The sequence below is a fragment of the Micropterus dolomieu genome, linkage group LG23 (assembly GCF_021292245.1).
Source record: "Micropterus dolomieu isolate WLL.071019.BEF.003 ecotype Adirondacks linkage group LG23, ASM2129224v1, whole genome shotgun sequence".
Classification (NCBI taxonomy): domain Eukaryota; kingdom Metazoa; phylum Chordata; class Actinopteri; order Centrarchiformes; family Centrarchidae; genus Micropterus; species Micropterus dolomieu.
In genome coordinates, this window is record NC_060172.1 from 27702909 (window position 1) to 27714205 (window position 11297).

At 40.3% G+C, this 11297-nt stretch overlaps 1 protein-coding gene across 1 annotated transcript in view; it reads left to right on the top strand.

The window, feature by feature from the left end:
• Window positions 1–4456: 4456 nt before the first annotated feature.
• Window positions 4457–11297, top strand: part of LOC123963780 — an 11784-nt gene continuing 4943 nt past the window's right edge. Inside the window, exons 1-3 of the mRNA XM_046040823.1 lie at window positions 4457–4606; window positions 5402–5524; window positions 5695–5708. Of these exons, the coding sequence (XP_045896779.1) occupies window positions 4457–4606; window positions 5402–5524; window positions 5695–5708 (287 nt within the window). The remainder of the gene's footprint in view (window positions 4607–5401; window positions 5525–5694; window positions 5709–11297) is intronic.

The following is an 11297-nucleotide window of genomic DNA, read 5'->3' on the forward strand; positions in this document are numbered from 1 at the left end:
TTCACGTGCTCCCCGTAAGTTCCCAAGTCCCACCACCCAAGTCGTTTATACTTCAATGCGCTACACTTGTTCTACACGGAAAATAAAGCACAATAGACCATGTAGAAGGTTTTTTTTCTTTTAAACACCATTGTTAACGTGAATAAGCCAACACCAGTTTGCCTGATATTTCCCTTAGTGCAAACGTGATTTGGGAAAATAAACATAAACGGAGATATCTGCAAATTAACTACTAAAATGCTGTGTTTATATTATAGCCTAGCATATGTTCTTTTGTGCAGGTCCATTCACTCTTACATTTCTATTTAATAATTTCTGTAAGTCAATAAAGTAGGTTGATGAACCTACTGTTAAATATAACCTAAGAACCACTGAGAGCAAATGTATACGTCACTGTTTGGTTGCCTTGCTCTATTTTAGTATTTTTCATCACGTGTTTTCTCAATTTATTAAGCGTGAGAGCTGAAAAGGAATAGCTTAATAGAAACATATTAGGCCTAATTATATATAAGAATTGCCAAGCAAAGATACATCCCCTGTATCGTTAATTAAACCCATTAACTTAACATTCTGGTAAACAATTCAATGTTCATATTTCTCCCTTTTGGCAGTTGGTGGACGTTCGACGTAGCCGTTAAAATTTCCGACCGTCCTTGAATGCAGCATTACCGCAGCGTTCTCGGCAAGGCTGCTTTGGCAAGCTACGAGGAAACCAAATAACGGATTCCTACTGACGTTCATCCCAGAGATGTTTGTTATAAAACAACCCGGGCTGCAGTATGATTGTCTGGGTGCTAATTTACAAAAAGGAATCAGAAGGGATCGTATTCCAGGAGCTATGCACAGGGGCCAACGCTCCTCGATCTAATATGGTCTTCTGCAAACTAATACTAGTCTCAATTATATTAGCTTTGAGCCCATAACATATGCCCCCGTTTTAAATCAAGGCTTTTGTGTGATATGTTTGAATATAAAAATCTGGTTATTTCTCCAAATGGTTCCAGTCCCTACTCCTGTACACCTCAGATTAAAAATGCATTTACACAACCTGCACTTTAGGCTCTTGAAACAACAAATAAGAATGGTTTTCAAATACATCAATGATTTATGTCTGGCCCTGTATATACAAAAAAAGCATTCTTTAGGTTGGCCATATGTACAAATCACCCCTGCATCTGTATAACCTATTTACGCAGATGACAACTAGGGGAGACCGGGTATGGCTGTAACATGGGGAGAGTTGTAACAACACCAATTCCACCAAACAGAGATAAGATAGGAGTTAGGTGATCATTTCAGTATTTACTTACTTCCTCCCAGATCAAGCATGGTGGTTTTCAAGTCTGGAAAGAGGTGCATTCAGAATATATAGACAAATTGATTGACTGATTTTGAGGTAAGAAGGTAAATGTTTTGACCAAGACTATTTTTTGTTTAGTATCTATACTATTGCAGAATTGTTTGACTTATATTAGATTGAAATATAGATTCTCAGGCAACATGTGATGCATTTTTTCCTTTCTAATTTCAAACCACTATGGTAATACAGCTAGCTAAAAATTGTCTGACAGGGGTGGGTAAACACTTCTTTAAAAAGTGACCAAAAACAACCATCCTCTATACATAAAACTAGGGACTTTCTTTGATTTTAATATTTTACAGAGTGCCCTTTGCAGTCTGGGCCAACCAAACCCGCACTCAAGGTTTACCAGCATTAATTTGTCAGCACTGTGACCAGTACTTCCCATTCACATGTTGTACACATGTTGGCGTGTGTATCGTCACTTGACCTTTTCCATACTCGGTCTCCACTGGTGGAGAGGGTAGAAAAGCGAATGGGCAGCTTGTGAAAAGTGCCTGTGCGCAAGAAAAAGTCCCGGTACGCCAAAAAGTAAAATATAGAAGTGCTGGTATACATACCAGTAAATACCGGCCCACTTCAAGCACTGACTGTGACTCAGAATAAGAATATACACACATTGACACACACAAACACACACACACACACACACACACACACCTATTTTTAGTTAGACCTAAGGATGTACAGAGATGTTCTTTAATTAATTACATTGTAATAGTATTTATTAAGTATACTTTTAAGTAAGTTTATTCTATAGATAAATTTACAAACACATACTGTACATGCACGTGAGTCATCAGACAAAGTCCGTTACAGCAAGAGAGAAACATTGTTCTTTTATATAACTACCTGTTTTGGAAGCATATCATGTAGTGTGGCATCTATTTTTGATTCTTTTGTGTGATTGTTACAACCTACTCCAGCATGTGTTACAACCTACCCCGCTACTGGGGTAGGTTGTAACAAGGGAACACATTGCATTTGACATCAACTCACAAGATCTGTGATATTCTTGTAGATGATTGAATTGGTGCCATTTGTAGTGAACAAATGTGGATACTTTGTATAAAAATTTGAGAACTCTAGCTACAAAATCCAGAGAGTTATAGTTGCTGAAGCAAAAAGTGTTACAACCATACCCGGTCTCCCCTACATCACAAATTAGACAGTGAACTCAGTGTGGTGAAAATAATGACTGAAGGATTTCCCTTCTGTGTTGTTACACTTAATACCACGCCTGTTTAGATGCTCTGTCATGCTTTATGCATCATGTGTGTTCTTTTGTTAAATTTCCAGATTCCATTTTTGGTGTGCAGTAGGGCCATGGCTATGCTATCAGACAGCCGAGCCCCGCTGCTCTTCATTAGGAACCACATCAAAACAGGATGGTAAATGGGTGAAAAGGAAAGAGGATTTCGGCAAGGTTATGAGTGTTCGCTCTCTGATAAGCAACCATATTCCAGAAGGGACTCCAGAGGGAGCCAGCATGCAGGTTTGTATCAGCCCTCCATCACCGACCTGCCCCAGTTTGTTAATCCCTGGCTCATCATGAAAAGGGTTATTGCCAAAATGTAGTTTCAGGCACACGTCCCTAAACAGTGGAAACAAAAGCACAACACCTGACAACAGCTACCTGTGAAGGTACCGGTCTTTGAGTTCCCATATTAGAAAAGGTCTTTCATGCTGTCAGGTGAGCAGCACACACTACTTCTGTCAGTGTCAGTGTGATTTACCTACAAGTGACTCTGTGCAGTGTCTTTTTGCATCACTTAACGTCTCCTCTCATGTCACACTGTGAGTGATAGCGAGATGTGAGTGCAGTTAATGGGCATTTTTTCCCAGCAGACAGCTTTTTTGAACCTGTTGCCATTCAGCTTAGAAGCCGCAATACCCTTTGTTTGCATTACCTGCCTGCCACTTTGTTGCTCACTGTACTGTAAGCTTTAAGTTAGACCAAGTAAAGACTGGATTTTCCTCTAATGCTTTGTCTGTTGGGTGGGGACAGTTGTAACAGCTTTTTTAAAAGTGAGACAACTAACCCCGCAATGACAACTAAACACATCAGATGAGGCAAGGCAGGAATAGACAGTCTGCTGCCAAAGAATATTCTATCTGTCAACACTGAGCAGATACTGCAAGAAATTACAGTTTAACCTCAGAGAACAAAAGTGACACTTTACCGCAGGGATACACTAGTAGCGTACTGTTTCCATTTCATTGTTCAAAACATTTACATGATTTTCCATTAATCTATAAGAATGTAAATACAAGACCTGTGAAATCCCAATAGATATGACCTCATAAAGTAACATCTAACACTGTCCCAATGTGCAGAGAGGCAGCAGGCTTTCTGAACAGTGCACGGTACTAAAAATTAAGTCTACTAAATGCAAACATAATTTACAGTAATTCTTTAAATTATTTTTAAAACCGGTGGTGAGTTCTTTCTGTTCACAGGAAGATGTTTAAGCGTGGACAGATGCAATACATTCTTCAGATGCACATTTTGTGGTGTGGTCTCAATTTTCATTTCATCACTCTCATTGTTCCAGCTTACAGTGAGGCAGGTTGTAACAATGTAACTCTTTGTATTTGGCATTAATTAATGAATTCTGTGAAAGGCTTTAGTTGGAGAAGTTGGACACATTTGCAATAGACAAAATTGTGCCTAAATTTGAGAGCCCTGACAAAAATATTTAGCGAGTTATATAGGTGCTGAGACAAAATGTGTCACAACCATCTCCTATGCACATAGACAGACATATATCCAATGTGTTCTAATTCGTATAGGCTTCTCTAAAGCTATCGCTATTGGGTTTACTCCTAGCTACCTAGCTAGCTATTAGCACTTCTGGTCTAGACAGGGTGTCTCATACAGATGCGCCCGGGGGCATCTCTTGGGTCTGAAGGGTACCTTTTGCATCAAATAATGCTTTGTCAGCCTTTCTGAAAGCCTCAGTATTTGACGCCCTGAAATACAGACAACAACACACATGTAATTATGAACAGGCACATTTGTGGTAAGCAATGCTGCACATTCTTTCTCCCTTTGCCCCCCTCCCTGACACGGTCAGGTGACTGGCCTGAGCCCACATGTCCAGCATCACTGTCTTCCCCCTCCCTCTTCCCTTGCCGGTCGAGCGGCGCGGCGATGAGCCCACGAGTGTGGCTATGCCACCTCGTGTGATCACCCAGCAACATTGTCTGCCACAGCCTCCCTCGCCTCAACAGGGGAGCAGCACGGTAATGAGCCCATAGGTGTGGCATCCCCACTCCGTGCAGAGAACCCCCAGGGACTGTGTCTGCCCCTGCCTCCCCTACTTAATAGGGGAGCGGCATTGCCATGGGCCCACGAGAGCGACAGCGCTGCCTCGTGCGGACCCCTCAACCACACACAGGAGATACCCCAACCCCCTCTGATTGTGTGTGAAGCTCTCTCACAATCTGGCCTGGATCGCCCGGCTAGATGGGAATCAGCTCATCCTCTCCGGTGGCCCCACCTTCCTATCGGATTGACTCACACATGCATGCCACACAGGAAGGCATCCCCTCCTGCATGGCAGATCAAACCTTAAATCAGTGATTAAACTACATTAAATCAAGTCAAAAGTTAAACAGAAGTTAAACACCAAACTTAATACAGTAGTCAGGCACTCAATCTTATAGTGATTACCAAGTTGTATAATGATCAACACTCAACCTTCAATACTAATCCTACTAAAAAAGGGTAAGGCACTTGTAGGTTAAAATATGGCATATCTAGGATAAAATAAAGTAAAATATATAATTAGATAAAATTACACAACAAAAGTATCAACAGAGGAGCCTAGGAAAAACAAAGAAAACTGGCCACAACTGGACGGCGGTGATTATTGTAGCCTACTCAGCGGTGGTATAGAGGTGGAGCAGGCTAGTTTGTGGCCGGTGTTCTGACGATCTATGCTGCCATGTCGAAAAATGCTACCGTTCTTCAAGAACGCAATTGTTGATGACTCCAACAGTCACAAGGGATTAACTCAATTTTTCCCTTCATCTAAGAGCGTGTTGCGGCCGCTGCTTGCGCTGGCCCTGCTCTGTATGCAGCTGATGTGGATGCGGCACATGACCTCGTCAACACCTGCACAGGGGGGACTGGGTGGCTTATTATTTGACTCTGGGCAGGTGGGTCTGTGCTTGGTGGTAGGCCTACCGTATGGGCCAGTGAGGCGTTGACTCATCCTGCTTCGCCTCTAACCCAATAGCGAAGTATACGAAATAAAACGGTAGTTACGTATTGTAACTCTTGATTCTATGAGTATAGGCGCAGCCCTCTAAGTTGTGGGCCTTCTCAGTACTGGTACACAAGGTGAGGACATAAGAGAGGCATAGATAAGCTTTTCTCAGTGCCGCACATGCGGGGTAAACTCAAGAGCAATAGCCTTACTGTGCTTTCAGACCAAAAGCAAAGCGAGCCTTCGGGGCGGTGAGTTTACATACAAAGTCAATACAAAGACGCGAAGGGGGCGGAGTTGAAAATTTGTGAAAATTTGTCAATTTTTGCGGGTTCTAATCGCCCTTCTCGCATTGTGCACTTGAAGCAAATGTACTCACAGGAGCCTTTTTAAAATTATTTTCTATTCATAGTTTTGACGTGAAGTCAAATTCTAAGGAAAACGCTTCCTTGGAGGGAAAAAAAGACGTTATTTTCTGCTGCTTGTCAACCAATAAGTGATAAGTACACTGTTACTTTGAGTTTGTTACTTTTTGCATTGCCAAATTCCTGGATGGTTGTCTTCGGATTTACTAATCAAGGAGGAGACACGCCTGGGCTGTGTTAGGTGAGGGACTCCCCAGAAGGTAAAAGTAAACATTAGGCTACCCGCAGTCGAGCGGCGGCAGGGACCTGGCGGTTTTTAACAGTAGAAATGCTTCACCCTGCGTTTTCGAAGGAGCGCTCTGAGCGTACGAAGTTGAAATAAATTTAACTTTGAGCCGTCATTGTCCAGTCAAAGATGAGAAATTAATGGGAGTTACTTGGATTGTCTGGAAACCGCAATAAACTGTTCACGAATCATAAACCTTGAACCAATCATCACTAAGACGAAGCTCCTGGACCAACTGGTGGTACCACCAACAGTGTCTCCTCTATCTGAGGGTCTCATGTACCCACACGGAACTCCATTTCCCTGTCTCCTGTGTGTTTGTACAACTCTCACCCTTAAACAATACCAGAGCAAGCTCCCTTCTTTTATCTGTTTTTATTTTAAAGCAGATAACAAAAGACACACCTGTGAGTTGTGATAAAGTTTCTGCTAATGTGACAGTTATTACTTAGCAGCAAACCACCGATTACTGATCGCTGGCGCTATAATCTTTGATTAGACTGACAGGACAGCTGATTTGGTGGTTGCCTAGCAACATAAAAAACGCTTTTCCAAATTCAACCAAAAAGGCACAATGCGTTTTCAAACCTGCAAAACGGTTTCGCGTTTGATTGGGGTCTTAGAGGGCTGACACAATCAGATGAACAAGCAGTGAATATTAACAATATCACGAGAAAATTATATGCATTAATAGAAAGGAAATAAAGAAAATATAAAGACTAAGCAGACCAGGACAAATAAAACACAAGTAGGCTACAGAACAGGAAAACATAAACAACACCAAAATAAACTAAATATATATTTTTTTAAAAACATAGTGTAGCCTATGAGGAAGATATAAATTAATATAGAGCCTATATATTAATAGATTTTTAAGTAATTTGCTAATTATTAAAGAGGTTTTAATAGCTTTTTTTGTTTGATAATAATTTAGAGACTGAGTCAAAGATATTGTAATTCAATACAGAACAGATGGAAAGAGGGAGTATTTTGAAGCATTCTAGCCTTATGGATGTGAAATTTAGAAACAAGACCATGTCTTGTAGTATGGGTATTAATGTGTTAAAGCGCCGAGAAAAAAAACAACTTTTATCCAGAATTCTTGAGAATAAGTACAATTAAAGAAAAGATAGAAAGAAAGAATAGATGCAACTTCTAGTTTACAGAAAGAACCTAAAGAGGAAAATCTGTTTTACATTTGTTTAACAATTTACTACAGGGATAGTATCTATGTGAAATTTTCATATGGACTTCTTTTATTTTTGGAATGAGGAATTTATTAGAGTCTGACCATATATCCTCTGCCAAGAGTTCTGGGAAGTTTAATTCCATAGGAGAACTGATTTGGGAAAGTCACTATGACCAGAGTAGTAAATAAAGGCTAGCTTTGCGTGCTCCCGCACTTTTAGCATTATTAGTTATTCAAAAGTGTCAGAAAGTTTCCTGTGCCCAGCGCTGTTTTCTGTTTTTTTTAATTTAACGACACCCGTCATAGGGCTATGGTACTGCAATAACAAATCTGAGCCAACATAACACCTCTAAAACAACAGATTTATCTGAGTTTCGAGAGTTCATCCGCAGCACATATTCGCTGACAATGTAACGATTGCACTTTAACAGAACAGTTTAGAATTAACCGTAAGAGTTGTATGATGGCTTGTCATTCTTTTCCTCTGGTTACCAGCTCGATCACTCAACCATCCTTTCACTCAGGGTTTCAGTAGTAAACTGCCATAGGATTGACAGATACCGTTTAAAAAACATTATATTCTAACTAGAAACATTTAAGAAAACGTAAATTACAAAGTATATTTTGTATTTCATACAAATAGAAGGTTTTTCAGTAATTTTTATCAAAACTCCACCGCAAAGCATCACGGGATGTCTGAGGGAAGGCCTTTATCGCTGATAGGCTGTACTACATTGCGGGTGTGTGAGCCTCTGTCTCTTACTTGCAGTAACATCTAGTTGCGAGATTGTGATGTAGAGGAGGGAGGGTCTACTGAGATTCAGTGTGGATTTATGTATGCTTTCTCTTAACTGTGGCTAAACTGTCTTATAGCGGACAATTAAACTTTCTCAGTAAATGAGTAACATTAGTTTCAAATGCATGCGTGGCTTTCGTTCTTGATTTAAACTCTCTGTAACAAAAGTTTCAAATGCATGGGTCATGTGTTTTGTTTTTGTACTTTTAGCATTGATTTGTGTGTTTTAATGCTAACCAGAAAACAACATGTCAATGTTGCTGATGTGATGTATTGCTTAACTGTATCTTTGGTTTGTAAAAACATAGGCTCTTGTATATAGGCTCTGATTTTCTGAAAAGAATTAATGAAAATTAATAGTATCGTACACTTTACCACATCAAATGAGACTAAGGCATCTGTAGTAGAGCGCTTTAACAGGACTCTGAAATCTAAAATGTGGCGTTATTTAACAGCCAATAATTCTAAACGATACGTAGATATATTGCAGGATTTAGTCATCTCCTACAATCATAGTTATCATCGTAGTATTAAAATGAAACCGATTGATGTAACAAAAGACACTGAAGATATCGTATTTAACAACTTGTATAAAACAAAAGATGAAAGAGTAATTCATTTTAAATATGAGGTGGGCGATACTGTAAGAATTTCAAAAAAGGTTACAAGCAAAATTATACTGATGAATATTTCACTGTAAAGGAATGCATGTCAAGGGACCCTCCTGTTTACAGGTTAAAAGACTATGACGGCGAAATATTACAGGGGACATTTTATGAGCAAGAGATGCAAAAAGTTATTATAGATAAAAACAAAACATTTAAAACAGAAAAGATTTTATCTAGAAAGAAAAGACAAGGAAATGGTGTTAGTCAAATGGGTCGGATGGCCAAATAAATTTAACTCGTGGATTTTGGAAAAACAGGTCATTCAGCTACCTTAGCAGATTACAAACACACGTATAAATGGGATTTTTTTGTCACCCTGCCCAGCAACTCGTCTGCATGACTGTACCCGAGCAATACAATAGCAAACTTTTGAACAAAACTATCCAAGCCTTTACACTTTAAATCAGTGTTCAACTCAACCAGACGCACTTAAAAGAAGGTCAGATGGTGTCAAAAGAGGGAGGGAAGTTTTCCTCCCCAAGAGTTGACCTTTGCACATGCAAAAACCAGAGACATCGCCTGGTGTTTGATAAGGACCGGCAGAGACTCAATCAGACAATGCATCACTTAAGGATTGTGTATTCAAAGAGCCTTAGTGAACCTCCCTAGCCGTAAAGGTGTCACTAAAGACAGTCAACAGGACAGGAAAAGGGGCGATCTGACCCCTTTCACCCTCCCGCAGGTCACCTCCAGCCTCAACCTGACTCTTTTCTCTCCACAGAACGGCTGAGCCATAAACCACCATTTCGTTCTCTAATAGCCAATGCGATAAGCCAGGAATGCAAAGAGAAGAGACCATTACAACCCTTGTTTCTCGAAACACGCAAGGTTCCATTATAACTGTGTTTATTCTGTTTAAATAATAACCTTGCTAAGTGAGCAGTGGCGTTTGCCTCTGATTTTAGTAAGTAATAACACTGTTGTTATCCTTTAGTGATGTTTGAAAACTAGCAGACCCATAAGAAGTAATCTTGAAGAGTTCCCTAACCTCTTTCCGTTTTGTCTTAATTCATCCCTGTTACTCCCTAGTAATCACTGTCTGTTCAGTATTAACTAATGCTTTAGTTAAATGTTTCATATACAATTTCCTACTAAAATATCCATTGATACGCATGTGTGTATCACCAGCCTCTCAGTTAAAGTGGTAAATCTCACAAGTGGAATGTCTACTGTTTTCTCGTGTGACCCGAGCGCCACCAAGGGGACAGGAAAGGTATAACACGTGTTTAAAACTCGGCTTACACTGACAATGATCGCTAAGTAGGCCTACCTATCACCATGTAATTGCATAAACGAAATTTTACATCGAAATTGTCTCTTGAGTTAAAACCGGTAACCAGCAAGTATACTGAGGACATGTAATTAAGCTTTGTTACGTTTTATATAACCATTATAACCTTTTTCCATAGTGTTTAGCCTCGTTTTAATTGTCTTTATCCGAATGTTTAGAACTGAGTATTTTTCCAAATGTCAATATTGTGGAGAGAGAGATTAAAGGGAAATACGCGCAACGTATATTTCTTTATCCCAAAAAGTTAACACCTTTGGGGTGACTTCCCCTGAGACCCACTCCCAAATTGACGTCACCACTACCTAATGGAGGCAGATAAAAGGGCTTGTTGTCTTTTGTCTCAGCTCTGCTCTTCTAAAACTCTCTTGAAACTTAACGTATACGCTCTCTTAACTTCCTTTACTTTTTGAAATTCCGATCTTTTTTTCATTTCGTACTTAAATTTTCTTCAGACGAGCTGAGAAAGCTATGACCCTGAATCCCAATTTTCTTAGCGGGAGATTTGATTCTTTTTATTCTGTTTGGAGCTGCCTGTTTAATCACAGCAACATTAAATAGCCTATATTCCCAAGGCCTCGCGAACCTACGGCGAATGTGTGAGTTTATTTGATTTTGTTGTTGCAACCTCATCCGATCGTTTTGAACAACTTTGGACCAGAAACTCAGAAGCCTTCATTTATGGCCTTGAATGAATGAAACCACGGCTCTGACGACAGAACCCGGAGTGGGTTCCGCTATAGCGACACCAAACGAACTGAGATCAGAGTAAAAGCCTGGCCGTTGCTGTAAGCGCTTCCCACAAAGGACTCCGGAACAAATCCACCGGTTTCGAATTCAGCTCGAAAACGCCACTGGCGTCGGGCCAGAACCAACTCCACAAGCCAACCGGCAGTGGAGCCTTGCTACGGGACCTCCGGCAACGGTAGGGCAAAATAAACCACACTCTGTGACTCGTTGGTGTTCTCTAGTGGGCTCCATCTACAGTTAATAAACCCCTAGATTAGTCAAACTAAATCTGTAACATAATTTTGGTCATTCGTTCCCTCATACTCGTAGAATTCTCTCCCTCTGCAATATAAACTGAAATTCAATCGAGCCTTACATAGGCTACCCTAATCATTACCTCCT